This window comes from Aedes aegypti, chromosome 3 (genome assembly GCF_002204515.2).
Source record: "Aedes aegypti strain LVP_AGWG chromosome 3, AaegL5.0 Primary Assembly, whole genome shotgun sequence".
NCBI lineage: Eukaryota > Metazoa > Arthropoda > Insecta > Diptera > Culicidae > Aedes > Aedes aegypti.
The window spans coordinates 103,185,233-103,203,622 of record NC_035109.1 but is presented as its reverse complement, the minus strand read 5'-3'; the positions used below and the strand labels follow the sequence as shown (position 1 = coordinate 103,203,622).

Genomic DNA, 18,390 nt, shown 5'->3' with positions numbered 1-18,390 from the left:
CGAGCATGGTATTCAAATTAACTTCTTCCGTAAACAAAACTTATTTATAATTTCACTTAAAAAAAACACTACAAATCGCAAAAGACGCGTTAACCTCAATGAAAAAAGTGACAGTTGGATTTATGTAACGCCCTGAGCACACAAATTCTTGATTATTAGCCATTAATTTCATGACTTTTTGTTCATGATTCCGGCAACGGATTTTTCCGTGTAGTTTCCGGTCGAGCTGAAATTTTGCACAGTTGTTATGGGACCTAAATGCAATCCAAAAAGTGGACTGCAACGAGAATCTAAATTTTGTCCCTCACTATTGACCAGCCAATCACGGTACAGCTTCCGCGCACACAATCTGGTCACCGTGTTTTGCTTATCAGTGCGGGTTGGCACTTTCCTGACCTTTAAAACACGTAGCCCAGCCCGCTTCATGGTCTGCTGGACGAACCACTTCGACGAATTGACATTTTTGGCCACGTCTCGGGTGGAAAGGTTAGGGTTATTCTCAAAGTACTGCCTCATCTTCCGCAACTTCTCTGGGTATTCCGTTTTTGGTTTTTGACCGCTTCCAGCGCGCCGCTCAATAGTCTTCGTCTCCTGAAACATCCTCACAACGCGGGACACGGTGGAATGGTGGATTCCAAGCCTTTTGCCGATCCATCTGTGTGACTGACCAGGATTATCGATCACCGCGCCCAAGGTTTGCCTGTACAAACAAGGCAACAGTGCGACCCTAAAAATAAGTTCCTTCACTGTTGTTCGTAGGCACGCTTAGGAGAGTCGAATTGGGTATCTAAGTGAGCCGAAGGAGATATAGGGTTGTGAAGGAGAATATGGAGTCGTTGCGGAAGGCGTAGACTTGAACCTTAGATTTAAATATAATCACATAAATTTTAACACATTAAGTTGTAATATGTAGCAAACAATGTTTTTTGCAATCTTTCTTCAAAATTTTGATAAATTTTTAAAGCTAAAATATGTCACTCACTATGAAGCAGCAAATCATCCACACTCTCTGACGTGCAATAGTATTTCTTGCCCCTCTCTGCCCCTGGAGGGCATTATAATTTATCTATTTAATCGGTCCAATCTGTATAATGCTAGGTAGAATGTGTCATAACCCAATTAAAACTTTACTGAAATTGCTACAAGGAACTTAAATACCGTAAAACGGGGTAACTTTGATAATGCGGGTAACTTTGATAGTGCGAGACCCCCAACATATTAAACGAAATAACAAAGTTTCTGTCAATCAGTTAAGCAAAACAAATGCAAAAGTAAAGAGTATTAGTGTGACACTTCATGTCAAAGCTATTTTCGTTGGAATCAAGTGCATTTGAGGATGTTTATGCAAATATTAACAATTTACCATATTTTAGCATTTTTCCAACGCTTACAAACAATCTGTTCTACGACCACTATTTGATAAAGTCATAATGAGTTCGTCATTTACCCATGGCAGCCTGATTATAGTAGAACATGAATTCGATCTCAAATCTCTTAGCGAATACCATTTTTACAAACTGGGACCATTTTTATAATCTAAGTCAGAATTTTCCATATAGCGTTAAATGCCTAGAAGTATGCAACGCCCTATAAATGTTCGGTAATTCATTCAATCTTGTTCGATTTATACTCCATTATCAAAGTTACCCCAAAACAGAAAACCGACTTATATGAAAAATTATAAATCCATTCAGCATAAATCTTTTGGCAATCTATCAAGTGCAATCGACAGCTAGGATGTCAGTACTTGTTTTAAAAATATAAATTGTAATTCTTTGAAACAGCATGCATAAATATTGAAGTTTTCTTCGAAAAAACTATCAAAGTTACCCCGTTTTACGGTATTTATCTCTAGTTTAGGTTTATACAACTGTTTCTGCATTGCAACATTTTTTTTTGTGATAATTATAATGTAATTTTATTCGATTGGATGAAAGAACTTAATTTGGACAAAATTCAATCAAATTTTCAATTTGACAGTTATTTTCAACGGTATGATCCAAGATAGTTAATAGATTACCACTATCAAGCGGTTTGAAGTGTCCGAACTTTTGTATGAAGGCCCGCCACTGTGCGCCGTCCCAAGCTACTTTAGTAGCCTTACAGGGGCAAGCCGACGTTGTACCCTGTCAGAACAATCCGCTATTTGTGCGTGCCCAAGCCAGAAAACCACCATCTTCCAGAAGACCAAACGACCGAACCATCTGCGAGCGCTCGCCAACGTCGTCCAGCACCACGTACCGAACAACGGAACCCATTAAGCCCCCAGAATACCATGTTAGACCACAATAGCCCAACAAATTCTTACCATTAAAATTGAATAAATCCCTTTAGTTGTAACCCACATTATAAGTTCATTCCAATATTTAAAAATACCATAGTTTCTGCACCCGTTGTTCCGCGTAGCCCATCCGAATTATCCAGTAGCATGCTGATCCTGCATATTTTTTAATGGTGAATTCTCTTCTTTACGTGCAATTGATTCAGAGGTTCCACAAGTATCTATTATTGGACCCCTTTTTTCATAAGTGGCCTTCCATCTGCATTAAAACTCTGCTCAGTATACATGTCCGTCGATTATGTACAAATGTATTTCTGTCAAATGAACACATGCTGGGGGTAAAATGAACACCATTTCAATTGAACGGGTTGTGGCATGATTCTCGGCATCTGGTACATGATCAAAGCATATCTCACACACATTCCGGAATCGATGGAACGCGTCGCTGCGACCATTTGGATGGCTGTCGATGCCTGTCCTTGTATTTTGTCCGGAAAACTCTCGGCATCTGAAATAAAATCCGGTAGTATTCGCCCTGCCATGGTGTTCATTAGAGTGATGCAAATTTTGAAATGTTTGCTCCCCTATGCTTAAACAATTTTAATTATGGTAAATAGCATCCTCCCAAAGTTTGAAGTGATTCGGCAGAAATTTGACTGTGCACACGCCATTTGAAGTTTATATGGAGATTACTATGGAATACGCCAATCTTTTGTGTTAAGCCCTCTATCTCTTCGTCATAATATTTTATGGAAATGTGAACAAATTCTTCTAATGTGAAATCCTCCCAGCTACAACTTTGCCGAACTTTTTGATTGGACCTCAGGATAAATTGTTATTCATCATCATAAAGTTGGTTTGCATGTAACATGCTTCTCCAACTGTTCGGCAGGCAACAATGGTGCTCCTGGCGGGAAGAATAGATCAAAGTAATCCAGGCTACTTTGTTCTACAGAAAAACAGCAGTGTTGCTCTGAAAGTAATTGATTAATCATCTCAGCATGATTAAGACTTTGTTATCAATAATAACAAATTATCCTTACGTCCCATCGAAATGTGGTCTTCGGCAAAGTTGTAGCTGGGAAATTTTTACATGAGATGAGTGTGTTCACTTTTCCATAAATTATTTTGACGAGCAGTTAGGGGACTGAACACAAAAGGTTTGCCTTTTCCATAGTAATTTCCATATAAACTTCAAATAGCGTGTGCACAACCAAATTTCTTCCGAATCACTTCAAATTTTGGGATGATCATTTTCATCATAATTGACATCGTTTAAGCATAGGGGAGCAAAAACTTCAAAATTTGCATCAGTCTAGTGTTCATATTACCCCCATCTCGAGTGGTTCATTTTACCCTCAAAGAATCTAAGAATTAAGAAGATAAAAATACTTTCAATTTCCATCTACTTATCATAAATACCTTAAAGATATGATGTGCTACGCAGTTTAATAGATAAAATCCACGAGTGAAAATTTATATCATGTGAGAAAACGGAGAGCGTTCTTTGTTTTTGTTTACTTTTCCAGCTTTTGACAGTTCTAGATCGCGCTAGAGTTGTCGAAATAGTTTCTTAGTCTGAGGATTAAGGATGGTGCTAACTTTTGCATAGATTTATAGCATAAATCAAACCGTAAACCGTAAAACAAAAACCTATTTATTTTATCCCCCTGTTCATTTTACCCACAGTTCCCCTACTATGAAAATATCTAGATTAATCAACTACGATCTACAAAGGTTTTTTCAGGGTCTCAAGAAAATTAACAGCCTATTAACACAACCAAAACTAAAGCAAAGTTTATTGATTGGCAACGACGATCCCACTTTTCTGTACCTGAACTCATTATGAAGAACGAGCAAATTCAATTCACAGACCTAGTAAACAAATAAGGAGTCACTTTTAATTTTAATTAAGATTGGGAACCTCAAATAAACTCCCGAGTTACAAGGTAAATATTTTAAATCAGCTTTCACTTACTGCTAAGCATCTCAGCTATCAATTGGTCGGTGTTCAGACAGACCGGACTAGATGGTATTTTGAAGTTCTAAAGATACGTTAAGGACTCCATCAATTATGATTATTTCAATGTTATTTCAATACAGATGCATCATGAAATAAATATGTTTCATTATTACAGCAAATAATGCAAAAAATTGATATTTCGAATGATTGGCGTACTTTTTTTTTCTGAAACCATGTAAGAGCACTTGGTTCAGTCTGTCTGAACACCGACCAATTGAAAGTCAAATTGTTCAAGGCATTTACTTACCCAGCTTTAATCTATAATGAGCTATCTATCAATTCCTGCATTAGGTTTGTTCCCCATCTTCAGATGCATTAGGTTAGTGTCCCCATCTTCAGATTTAGAAGTGTCCCCATCTTCAAACATGGGGGAGGGACGTTTCGCATAAAGTCGTTTTGCATAAGGACGTTTCGCATAATTTTATGGGTGGACGTTTCGCATAATGGACCTTTGGCATAAAGAGAATTATATGCCTTCTTTAAAATGCTACCTGTTCTTATATGAAACTGCTTTATGCGAAACGTCTATTATGCCAAACGTCGGTATGCGAAATGTCCTTATGCGAAACGTCTTTATGCGAAATGGGTCACCCCCTTCAAACATCTTTAATTAGCTGTTCTTTTGATCAGTTCCTCTAATATAGAACATACTGTCGTATTTACAAACTTTTACTTAAATTCGGTAAATCTGGTATTGTCAAAGATGAATTTAAATGTATTCATTTCTGTACCTACTTTGGTCCATAGTATGGCAAATGTTCGAACCCTATATTATCTCGCGAAAAAAAAGTTATGACTTGCCTAAAACCTACATCGTACTTTTAAATTTGGTGAAATACCTATGCCTAATCGCTTGTAAAAATTTTCTTCGGTATTAGGAAAAACTGCTATTTTTGCGTACCGTCGATGAGGGTGACAATGGGTCTAGGGGGTGAGATTGGGTCAAAACGGAAAAATATGTTTTGTGAAATATGTCAGCTAATAACGCTGATATTACTAAAATTAATAATTCATATGTTAGGGAACATATTATTACACTTAATTCATAACAATAAACATTTTTAGAAATAGTAGTTTTTTTGTACTACATCAATGAACTTGCATGTTGAAACTAGATAAAATTTACAACATAAAATTTCTCCTGTACAAAGTATCACGCATGTACTCTAGCCTCTATTGTTGTAATAGTAGAATGTCGAAAGCCTTTTCATTACACATCACAAGTATTTTCCGGAATCTATTTGATTTTCCCACAAAAAAAAATCATTTTTTTCGGTACGATGTCTAAAACATTGAAAATGGGGGTGAGATTGGGTCAAGCAAGAACAATAGTAATTGAAATTCCAAGTCCACTTTTTTGACATTTTACGGTGCCGGGTGTTCTCTTTTTTCATTAAGATGTGTTTATTCTTTCTAAATACTGCATCTCTGAAACATCAAACAAATCTACTCGAGTATTTCGTGCATTGAATAACAATACAACGCATTTTGACAACTTTTCAAACCAGCAACTGTGTTTCGTGCTCAGCAACATCGTAAATTTTTATCAAAAGGGTGTTTTTTTTTTCTAAATTTGATTATTTATCAGTGTTTTCATATTATAGCAACATCTCACGGAAGTACAAATGAGTTTCATCGCTGAAATACTGGGATTATGACGTCAACTTCTGCTTGAAATTTATTGATCGTGGAATGTCGCACCGAAATTTAACTATTTGCGAAGGTTTAAAATAATCACTGTTTCAGTACACCTTTGGGGAAACTGAATGGGCTTCATAGCAATGGGGATGAGACAATTTGAGGGAAAAACCAAGAAAATTTATGTAAACTTGACGATAAATGTTGGGTTTACATATTTTTTCTCATAGCTCTTCACTTTTCAGCATAATCTTTCTTTTAAGTGGGTTTATCATACTTGTGAAACATCTTAGATATCTTCTTGTCTTGTTTGCATCGTTTTTTGTCAATATTTTTCAGTTGTGAATGGTTTTGAAATCATATTTTCAAAAACAAGTTATTTCAATTACAGTGACACAATGTCATCCCCTCTATGGGGTGAGATTGGGTCATTTTTCATTCACTTGTGGTGCCGCTGTGAAAAAATATTTCTCTTTAATTTTTTGAACAGTTGTTAATGTGCCATCAAGGTACATACACACCAAATTTGAAGTTTATTGGAGTTAAATTGCGATAGTTATTCAAAAAATAAATCGCACATATCCGTTTTTGACCCATTGTCACCCCCAACGACGGTGTATTACAATGAACCCTGTTTTGAGCAAATCTCTGGCCCAAATTAAGTGTTGATTTTTCACAGGACTGAAACGGCTGTCATTCACGCACAACGGGAGTGAAGCCAAACATTTGGTGCTGGAGAAGAGGCTGATTTTACATTGAGCACTAAACATACGCGTTTTGCAGGCGGATTGAATGTGTTATACACATTTGATATATTATTTTGGAAAAAAAATTGTGTTTGATTGCCCAGTATGCTATAATACCGAGATATTTTAGTCTCCCCATTTTTGGCACACGATCTACGTTAAAAGTACGTATGATTTTTTTGGTCATGCGACATAAAAAAATAAATAAAAATGGTAGTTCCTTACATTTGAAATGACGTGATCTGAATCAAATAATCTGCAAGATTTGAAATCCCGTTAGAAACTACAAAAAAGTGTCTCTCTTGCGTATTGATAAATATTGCTACAGAAGTAACATATTGCGGTGTCAGATATGCAGCATCTGGGCCACAATTTTTAACAAACCCATTCAATTTGTTTGCTTTGCGGATAATATACGCGGATGTATACTGCCGTCCAAAAATTTGAAAAAATGCCAGTGCTTGCGATGAATATGTCCAGGATAAAGCTGGTAGGCGGAACCAAACGCGACATGGCTTATAGGCGAGCAATGTTACGACAGACAAGAATACTTTCGGGTGATGAAGGACTTTTCAAAGGATTTTCAGGGAATCCCAAGTGTTTACAAGTGTTTCTTAGTAAAATCCATACTTATCAAAAACCAATGAGGAACTCCTCTAGGAACCTTTGAACTTTGTTTCTGGAGTCATTCCCTTAAAAAATCCATGAAGCCCATAGGAATCACCTAAAATTCTTTAAGGTGACAACCCTCAAAACTTTCATAAGCACAAATCTGAAGAACCAGATAACTATTCAAGTTGAAAATTTGATCGATTGATCACCAGCAGCGATCCACCAATCGATCATGTTTTCATCTTAATCGAATATCTGGTTCTCCAGATTTGTGCACTTGAAAATTTGAAATGTGGCTTCGAATGAGAGCCTTGTTCTGCCTTGAGTTCCTTATAATGTAACTATCAAATATACACCACGAACATTCAACACGTTTTTCTTAACGTTCTTGAAACCAGACCACACATTCGTATGAGCATGATCTAGTTCACGGAGTTTATTCGCATGTTGACGAGTCATGGAAAGAAAATTGGGTTCGTGGAATAAGGTAAGGATCTAGGAGTCACCATTGGTTTGTTATGCAATTTATGGTATATTCACACCTATCCAGATATTCTAAAGCAATCGATCACCGCATTGCTCATCGAACTAGCTTTATACTGACTCTATCGCTTAACAACAATTAACAGAAATAAAGGACCAAACACTACTCACTTCAAATCCCACACTCTCAGGCTACAGGAAGGGAGAACAATTAAAATTTTTCAATATAAATTACTTGTTAATAGACAGTATAACATAAAAATATATTATTTGTATCGGTCTATAACAATGCATATTATGATCTTCCGTTACTAACAACGTTATTCTTTTCGATGTATTTACTGCCAAACAACGGAAATGATAGCACGTTTTTCCATCCCATCATCCAATTTATTTTGATTCCAGATTTCTTCAGCTTTACATACACACACTCCAAGCAGAAAACTATCGAAGCGAACGAACATCCAATACTTAGAATCAGAAATGCACCCAAAAAGTGCGACACGCCAAGAACCACCGCATCGTTGTCCGAGGGACCACTGCCCAGTAGATTTTGTTGAATTGTTACACTGAGGTAACGGTTGGCGACCTGCAATTTTAAGTCATCTCATCAGATCAAAAGCACTCCATTTGCACATTTGCATACCAAAGTTTCCCAAAAGTATTGGATACCAGATTGGCGAATGGTTATCATAAGGTCGTTGAAGCTCTGCTTGAAAGGGCATGTTTTGGTAAGGATCACCACACAGTACTGGTAGGACAAATCCTCCTTGAGGAGTTGGAAGTGCTTGGACGACTCCACGTCCAAGTAATCTACGGGTCCAAAGTGTCCAAACTGTGTTCTCTCTCCGATGTATCCCACGTCATGGATGTTCCTGTGCTGTATCATATACTCGTCGTCTACCACTTTAAAGTGTCTCACGATTTTTTGTATGTAGGCCTGATCAGAGAAAATTTTAATAAGTGATTAGAGTAGATATAATTATGATGTAAAAGTTCAACCTGAGGAGAAGGCATTAGGGCAAACATCCATGCCAGATCGTTTCCAACAAATATCAGACCCCTATCAGCCAAATCATGTCGCGTTTCGATGGCTCTTTCAAACTGTGGAATCGTCATGATGCCCGCCAAACCAGCTCCGTAAAGGTTTCCTACCATAAAGCCAGCAAACAGCAAAGCACTAAACAGGAAAACACAAGCCATCAGATCGTTCCTCATGAAGGCATTCTGTTCCATGTAGAACCCGATCATAGTGAGAAAAGAATCGCTGAGGCTTTTTGGGTGTCCCCTGGATGATCCCACGATGTGCGAGCGACCCTTCTCGATCAACCATACTGCACAAACGCCGACCGAAAATGCAACAGCCACTGCCATCCAGAGACTTTTGGAAAACGACAGAAACGGGGTACGCCAAGGGGCCACTATGTTTGGTTTCGGGACCAACACAATCAGTCCAGAGCGGCTGATGACCTCGGAGTAGGTGGCGAAGCGGTATGGACCAAGCCTGACGGTTGGAAGAAAAAATAAAAAATGTGAAATACTTACACTACCATAAATGCGGACTCACTAAAATAAATATTCCATCACCCATTTGAATAATGAATTACCCCCCAAAGAGGTAATTTTACATTGCTATATCTCTAGATCCTTATGATATGCGAAGAATCGATCTTCAGAAAAGTTGTTCAGCAGATCAAGGACATTCGGAAAGCAAATAGTTTGGTTCACAATTTTGCCGATAGGTAGTGCTAGTGAGCATGAGCAAAATTGAGCGTTCTAAACTATAGTTCTCTTTTGAAATCCACAAGATATAGAAAGCTTGAGTCTTCGGGAAAGTTGTTCAGTGTCATGAACATACGGAATTATAAAAAAAAATCCGGTTGGTGCCGCTAGTAAGCAAATAAAATGGATTTCAAGCGAGTTATATCTTCTGATCCAGAAAAGATAGAAAATTGGAGTCTTAAATATCCAATGATTTGAACCCGAATCACTAGGAAATGAAGTGAATCAGGACTGAATCACTGGAATATGAAATGAATTAGACCTGAAACTTTTGAATATGATGTCATGCCTGAATCTCATTAATATGAGGTGAATCTGACATGATTTGTTAAATCTTAGGTAGACCAATCCAGGATCCCTTAAAAATAAAGTGAATCAGTCTTAAACTATTTGAACATGGAATGAATCAGACATGAATCTTTAGGAAATGAAGTGAATAAGCATAAGCATAAGCATAAGCATAGATGACCGTACAATTCGTAGTTGCTACTCCGTGATTGACCAGAACAATCGAAGTTGCACAGGGAATTAATGAATGGGGCTTGGGATTAGCTTACCATTCTTCAATGTGCACAAATCGAGAGCTCAAATTTAAAAGTCAATAACGGCGCCGGCCACGTCCTTACGGTCATCGGGGAAGGGAAGGAATGTTAGTGTGACTACCGTTGTTACTAGAGACCGAGATCACCTCTGCATCTCCACGGTTGTCATGGAGAGGATATTGGGTTAGTGGGATAAGGTAAAGATCTGGGAGTCACCAATGTTTGGTGATGCGAGCCATGATATAATCACGCCTAACCGGATTCGCGAAATAATTCGATAATCGCATTAAACGCCGAACAAGTGTTCGTCACTCGCCCACACAAGAGCAAGCGACGCGATCAATAGATCAAACACTACTAACGATCCGCGGCGCTTTTTCATTTCTCTGAGCGAACGACGCGCGACAAGTTTGATCCTGCCCCCATCACCCGCCCCCGCAGGAGCAAGCGTCAAGGTCGAAGGATCAAACACTACTTACGAACCGATCACTTTTTCACCGCTTCACTACCGACGCGCGACATATTTGATCCTGCCCTCATCACCCGCCCCAGCAGGAGCAAGTGTCAAGGTCGAAGGATCAAACACTACTCTATTCAAAAGATGTTTTTATTAATGACGAAAACCGAAAATAACATGTATATATTTTAAATTATATGAAACAGGAACAATGCCGACACCTGCAGTGACGAACCATACATAGTTTGTTTGAAAATCACATATGAGTATCACTGTGCATTTTGTCTCGATATGGTACAAGTTTTAAAAAACACGTCAACATTCACAATGTCGAACAATTCAAAAGACAATCTTTAATAACGTATAAAAGAGACAAATATATGTATATTGAAACTGTATAAGAAAAAAACATAATGCCGACACTTATAGTGACGAACCATACAAAGTCTGTTCTAAAATCACCCAAAAGCTACGCTTTCAAGAAAATATGTGTTATCACAAGAATGAAACGAACTCACCAGTCGGTAATCCATCCTCGACCGAGCACAAAACTGACACTGACAGCAAAACTTCTTGGCGTCCCGAAAACAAACCGTCTTGCTTGTGCCCTCCAAACACCCACCCAGCAAGACGCTCCAAAACAGAAAAAAAATCTTAGGAGCCGAAAACACGCGCGAAACCGTGAGCCAAATCTATCGGACGACGCAAAACCGAACTGTCCTGCTTGGGCTTCACGAAGCACTACCCAGCAAGACGCTTGAAAACAGGAGAAAAAAAAAAATCTCCGGCGACGAAAACATGCGCAAAACCGTGAGCCAAATCTATCGGACGACGCAAAACTGAACTGTCCTGCTTGGGCTTCACGAAGCACTACCCAGCAAGACGCTTGAAAACAGGAAAAAAAAAATAAAAAAATCTCCGGCGACGAAAACATGCGCGAAACCGTGAGCCAAATTTATCGGACGACGCAAAACTGAACTGTCCTGCTTGGGCTTCACGAAGCACTACCCAGCAAGACGCTTGAAAACAGGAAAAAAAAAAATCTCCGGCGACGAAAACATGCGCGAAACCGTGAGCCAAACTTATCGGACGACGCAAAACTGAACTGTCCTGCTTGGGCTTCACGAAGCACTCAATCTTTAGGAAATGAAGTGAATAAGCCCTAAACTGTTTTAATCACTGGCAAATGCAGTTACACAAAAATGAATAACATATACTGGAAATGAATCCGATATGAATTACTTGAATATGAAGTAATTCAGACCTGAATCATGTGGATATGAAGTTATTTAGACATATAAAGTGAATCAGACCTGATGCACTTGAATACGCTATGAATACGATATGAATCCGACACGAATCATTTGGATGTGGAGCGAATCTAACATGAATCACTTGAATATGAAGTGAATCAGTCCTGAATCACTTGTATATGAAGTGAATCTGACCGGAATCACTTGAATATGAAGTATGACGTACAAGCTTCAATTTTATTATGCTACGATTGTGTTCAAGTTACACATTTTAATGAAAAAGTTACACAGGTTCTGTTCTATTTTTACTTATCTTGTTTATTTGGCAGCGCCATTGGGCATAACCTGAGGGGTGCGGTCTGGAACATTTTGGTCTTTAAATTTGAACATAAATTTTTCCACCAGTGCTAACCGTTGTTTGTTTGCTTGTCTCGCAGGAAACCATTTTCAAGGTGCACACTTAAAATACTTCACACAAAGCTTTTACAGTTTGATGCAGGCAATAAGTCCAATAAATCAGCTGAATCGAATAGTTTCTGACCGTATTTTAGTGTAAAATATATTTTACAAAAAATCTGAAAAACATACGCATCAATACGACCAAGTAGAACGTTCCTTCAACACTTTTAACAGTTGATAGTTTTTGTGTCACTTAAAATGTATATTTTTAGCGTGACAAAGTAATGTCCACACACTCCTAGGCATACTCGGATCATTTTGATGAAAATTTAGGCTTGACAGCAGCCTTGCTGCTTGTTGATATTCAGTTCGCACCCCCTAGGGCATCAGAACTCTTCACCAGAGTCCTCTCGGAATACTCATTTGCGTTCTTTCACGATTTATATCGAATTTCACTCAAGAATCTAATCTGAATACTGTAGGATTTCCATCAGAATACATTCTAGATTCACATCAATATACTGATTAAGACTTTCAAAAAATTCTTGTCAGAGTCCACTCAGAACTCTCATCAGTTTACTCTCAAGATTCTCTTAAGCGTGTCAGGATTTTAATTGAAATCTTCTAAGATAATCTCAGGGTACTCTCTGAATTCTCATCGGAATCCTCTCAGGAGTCTCATCGGGATTAATTTATAATCTGACCAGAATCTGCTCAGGATTCAAACCAGAATCATCAGGGATTCTCACGCGCTCCTTCCAAGATTCTCACCAGAATCCTTTCAAGATTCTCATTGCAATCTTCTCAGAATTCTCACCAGAATCCTCTCTGGATTCTCCCAAGACTCCTCTCTGGATTCATACCAGAATCATTTAAGGATTCTCACCAGAATTATTTAAGGATTCTCACCAGAATCCTCTCAGGATTCCCGATCAGAACCACATAACAAGATGATAACAAATTCCTATCAGCAGTTAAAAATAACAGAAGTTGATAAAATTTTGCTATCAAGATGGCTTTGTTCTCAACTTGTTATATTTTAAGTAACACATTTATAACAACATTTATTATATTTTTGATATCGCATTTATAAGTTTGTTGCAAATAACATCCGATCCCAACCAGAACATCACAACAAAGTTATAACGCATTCCTATCAGCAGCAGTTATAAATAACAGAAGTTGATATAATTTTGTTATCAAGACGGCTTTGTTCTCAACTTGTTATTTTTTAAGTAACACATTTATAAGAACATTTGTTATATTTTTGACATCGCATTTATAAGTTTGTTTCAAATAACATCCGGTGTCATAAACAGTAACATAGTTTGCAATAATTTTGTTATTTTGTAACATTCGTGCAAGACATTCTGTAATAATTTTGTTATAATTATAACAGGGTTTGTTATATTTTAGTTTAATTTGGTGCAACTTTTGTTAGAATTTTCGTTATTTTAACTACTAACGGTACATGTTTTATAACAACTGGTGATATAAAAAAATCATATCAGGGGAACACATTCTGTTATAAGCTTGTTTCTTCCGTCTGGTCGGGATGTCATAAACAGTAACATAGTTTGCAATAATTTTGTTATTTTGTAACATCCTTGCAACACATTCTGTAATAATTTTGATATAATTATAACAGGGTTTGTTATATTTTAGTTTGATTTGGTGCAAATTTTGTTAGAATTTTTGTTATTTTAACTACTAACGGTACATGATTTGTAAGAACTGGTGATATAAAAAAAAATCATATCAGAGGAACACATTCTGTTATAATCTTGTTTCTTCCGTATGGTCGGGTTCACACCAGAATCTTTTCAAGATTCTCATAAGAATCCTCCCAAGATTTTCACTAGAGTCCTTCATGATTCTCAACAGAATCCTCTCAGAATTTTCACCAGAATTCTGTCAGGTTTCTCACTAGAATCCTCCCAGGATTCTAACCAGATGCTCTCAGGATTCTCATCAGAATCATCTGATGATTCTTACCAGAATGCTCTCAGGATACTTACCAGTATTCTCTCAGATTTTCACCAGAATCCTCTCAGAATTCTTGCCACAATTCTGTCAGGTTTCTCAATAGAATCCTCCCAGAATTTTCACTAGAATGCACCCAGGATTCTAACCAGAATCCTCCAAAAATTCTCACCAGAATCCTGTCAGAATTCTAACCAGAGTGCTTTCAGGATTTTTCCCTGAATTTCCAAGGATTCTCACCAGAATCCTCTCTAAATTCTCACCGGAATCCTCTCAGGATTCTAACCAGAATCCTCTCAGAATTCTCAACAGAATCCTCTCAAGATGCTCATCAAAATACTCTCAGTATTCCCACAAAAATCCTTTCAGGATTCTCACAATCATCCTCTAGGATGCTCATTGGAATCTACTATGAGTCTCACTACAATTCTCACTAGAGTCCTCTCAAGATTATCACCCGCATCCTCTCAGGATTCTTACCAAAATATTTTCAGGGTTCTCAGTAGAACCCACTCAGAATTCTCACCAAAATCTTTCCAGGATTCTCACTAAAATCCACTCAGGATTCTCACCAGAATGTTCTCAAAATTCTCTCCAGAATCCTCTCAGAATTCTTAGCAGATTTTTTTTTAAATTCTCACCAAAATTCTTTCAATATTCTCGACAAAATCCTCTCAGATGCCCAGCAGAATCTCCTCAGGATCCTGATGAGAATCCTCTCAGGATTCTCACCAGAATTCTCTAAGGATTCTAAACAGAATCCTTTCAGGGTTGTTACCAGAATCAACTCAGGATTCTTACCAGAACTCTCTCAGGATTCTCCAGATTCTCACCAAAATCCTCTCAGAATGCTCACCAGAATCCTTCTGAGGATTCTCACCACAACCCTCTTATGATTCTCACCAGAATCCTTTCAAAATTATCACAAGAATCCTCCCAAGATTCGCACCAAAATTCTTTCAGATTTCTCACCAAAATTCTATCAATATTCTCTCCAGAATCATCTCAGAATTCTCACCAGAATCCGCTAAGGATTCTCAACAAAATCCTTTCAGGATTTTAACCAGAACCCTCTCAGGATTCTCACAAAAATCCTCTCAGGGCTCTTACCAGAATCTTCTCAAGATTTTCACCAGAATCCTCTCAGGGTGCTCACCAGAATCCTCTAAGATTCTCACCAGAACCTTCTGAGCATTCTCACCATAATCCTCTTAGGATTCTCACCAGAATCCTTTCAAGATTATCGCCAGAATCTTCTCAGGATTCTCACCAGAATCATCTCAGGATTCTCACCAGAATCCTCTCAGGATCCTCACCAGAATCTTTTCAGGATTCTCACCAGAATCCTCTATGGATTTTTACCAGAATTCTCTCCGTATTCTCATCAGAATCATCTCAGGATTCTCACCACTCAGGAATCTCAACAGAATCCTCTCAGGATTCCAATCAGAATCTTCTTCAAATTCTAACTAAAATCCTCTCAGGATTTTCATCGGAACCCTCTCGGGATTCTTGCCAAAATATTTTCAGGATTCTCATCAGAACCGTCTCTCACCAAAATTCTCTTTGGATGCTCACCATAATCGTTTCAGAATATTCATCACAATCCTCTCAGGATTCTCACCTAAATCCTATCAGGGTTTTCACCAGAACCCTCTAATGATTCTCACCAGAATAATTATAGCCCTTAAACTACTAAACAACTTTGCCGAAGACGCCAACTTCCTAAGTAGTCAGGATCCTGAGATATCCGCAAAACAAAAGTTACATGCTCACTAGCGATGACTGGTGACAACATTTTAAATCAACTAGCTCGAACAATGGTAGTCCATAAATTGAAGAACAACTTTGCCGAAGACGCCATCTTTCAAAGTGGATCTTGAGATGTTCACAAAACAAAATTTTTATGCACACTAGCGCCGCCTGGTGGCGGAATTCTGTACCTGGTTTTTCTAATTTTATATAGATCGCGAGACATGAAAAATCAAGGATGTTGTATAAAGTACAACGAGTGATTACTCGCGAGCTTGATCTTCTATTTTTAGGCAATAATGGTGCCTGCCACGTCAGAGTGCAGACCAATAAGGGGAAAGGGGAGGAATTGATGGTGCATTAAAATGGCTCACACATTAGACCAGATATACCCCTGCATCTACGCCAGTTTATGCAGGTTGTAATTTTATGACAGGGAGGCTTTCTGGTTTGGTTAGCAAACTGCCTATGTATCTGGCGTAAGGAAAGGCGTGCTACAATGATTGAAGAATTTTCCATTCCATTCCAAACGGTTATTTTGTCCGTCTCTGGTTATAGCAAATGCTATGAACTGTGATAGATTTAGTGTGATAGATTAAAAATGGAAGATAGAAGCAAATGAAAGATACAACTACAAAGTACGAGGAAAGGGACGGACCTGGGATTGAACCCATGACCTTCTGCTTATGAAGCAGAAGCGGTTATTATTAGACCACATTAGACCACTAACCCCGTCCTGGGTTTAAGAGAAAAAAGAGTGCAAAAAAGTCGTTCACGCTTTTTAAGAGATAAAGATACGTTTAACCGATCATAGCAGATCTCCAAATCAGGTTCAAGTTTTTTATATCAAAATTGTGTTTTTGTCTTACCAGTAATAGTTAGCAGCTACCGCAAAGTCAGCCCGACGTGTAGCAACTGCGCCGAGAATCCCCGTCCCAGTACGGTTTTCAGAAACACCTCCCCATAAACCGACTTCATCTGCAAATCATATTGGACTTTGATATTTGACATAAGTCTACTTTATGAACAACGCCTTACCAAAATATGCATCAATAGTACAATTCTTTCGTTGACAGAACTCAACCAGCAAACGAGGCTCGGTTCCATCAATAAATATGGGTGTATCATCCTCGTAGTATCGGGGATCCTTTCTGGCGTTTGCATTTTCAGGCGTCTACAAGCTTGGATACTACAGAAGATTTTCCAATCTCCAAACATAGTGAATACTTACAGTCTCAGCATAATACGTAAACGGTGGGTACATCAACGTTTGAAATCTTATCGGCACACCTTTCATATTCTTACTTTTATTGGAAAAATAATCCGGTGGAGTAACGGGTAACATTCGGACCAATACATTGCCCCTAGTCCCATCTCCAGAAATTTCAGTCGTGTAAAACTGCATTGTTTCATTTTCTGTAGATGCTACAACAATCAGGACATCCGGAAGGTCTGTCCAATAAAATGTTTTTGAAGATATCACGAACATTTTCATTGAAATCTAGTATACCTTTCACAGCAGGATGATTGCAAAATCTTTCGAAGATCTCCGGGCTTGTCGAATCTATCACAACAATCAACTTTTTCCTCGAGGATCTTTGATCGGAGTCGTCGTGAACGTCCAGGAACGAGTCCAAAAATGGCCACAGTGCTACCTGTTGAAAGACAATGAACGCCTGACATCCATGCTCGATTCCTTGCAACAATGTTTGATTAAATCGCTCATCAACGATTATAATCATCGTTGAAATTTCCACATCGATTATCACAAACTCTTCCTTTGGTTTGACAACACAAACGCTGTAATACTCCGAAAGATATGATACGGCCAAAATATTAACCAGAGAAATCAAGGGCGACCCTGCACTATGGTCAGTGGATGTTGCCTGATCAAATAAATCCATGACTTACGCGCGGATATACGGATTTGTTTGACTAAAGGGATTGAGTTTATAAATATCACTTTAGTCTTATGCTACTAATTGGTCGATTATAAGGCTTCTAATGGGTTTACGTTTGCAGTTGTAGGCAAGGGAAAGTGTCAATATTATTTACATCTATTGAAATGGTAACATGGGGTATTGTTTTATTCAACAGTGTATTCGAAATGGTTACATAAATTCCTAATAGCTGGTAAAATTTTTGTGTATAACAAAAAACCTATTCTGTAAATCGCAATGGAATACCAAAATTGAAAAAAAAAATGTATAATGATCCATGAATTTCCATAAAAAATCGACTACATTAAAAAGTTTATTATAACTTAAAAAACATGTCGGAATTAAAAGATGGCCTTCGCAATGATCTACATGTGCTTTTACACGTGTTTTCAAAGGCACTAAACTGAAGAAATGGTAGGCCTACGTTCCTTTTTAGCTCCTTCACGAGATAAGTGAAATCAATGTTTTGGCAGAATATTGAATTTCTGTTTCGGTTGGA

General features: G+C 38.0%; 1 protein-coding gene across 1 annotated transcript; it reads right to left on the bottom strand.

Annotated features, from left to right (window-relative positions):
• Positions 1–8,010: 8,010 nt before the first annotated feature.
• Positions 8,011–17,875, bottom strand: LOC5563598. Its single transcript, XM_001647867.2, has 7 exons — positions 17,462–17,875; positions 17,183–17,403; positions 16,990–17,125; positions 16,821–16,929; positions 8,786–9,287; positions 8,430–8,723; positions 8,011–8,372 (listed from the first exon to the last, which is right to left on the bottom strand). Exons 1-7 carry the CDS (start codon positions 17,853–17,855, stop codon positions 8,079–8,081), a joined length of 1,950 nt encoding a protein of 649 aa, XP_001647917.2. The 5' UTR covers positions 17,856–17,875; the 3' UTR covers positions 8,011–8,078.
• Between the last annotated feature and the right edge of the window lie 515 nt (positions 17,876–18,390).

Excerpts from the sequence above, each read along its gene's own strand:
- LOC5563598 (XM_001647867.2), bottom strand. The coding sequence starts at position 17,855 with ATGGATTTATTTGATCAGGCAACATCCACTGACCATAGTGCAGGGTCG. Across the intron at positions 16,930-16,989 it reads TACTATTGATGCATATTTTG|ATGAAGTCGGTTTATGGGGA; the intron begins GTAAGGCGTTGT and ends TATGATTTGCAG. Across the intron at positions 9,288-16,820 it reads GTAGCTGCTAACTATTACTG|GCTTGGTCCATACCGCTTCG; the intron begins GTAAGACAAAAA and ends TCCAACCGTCAG.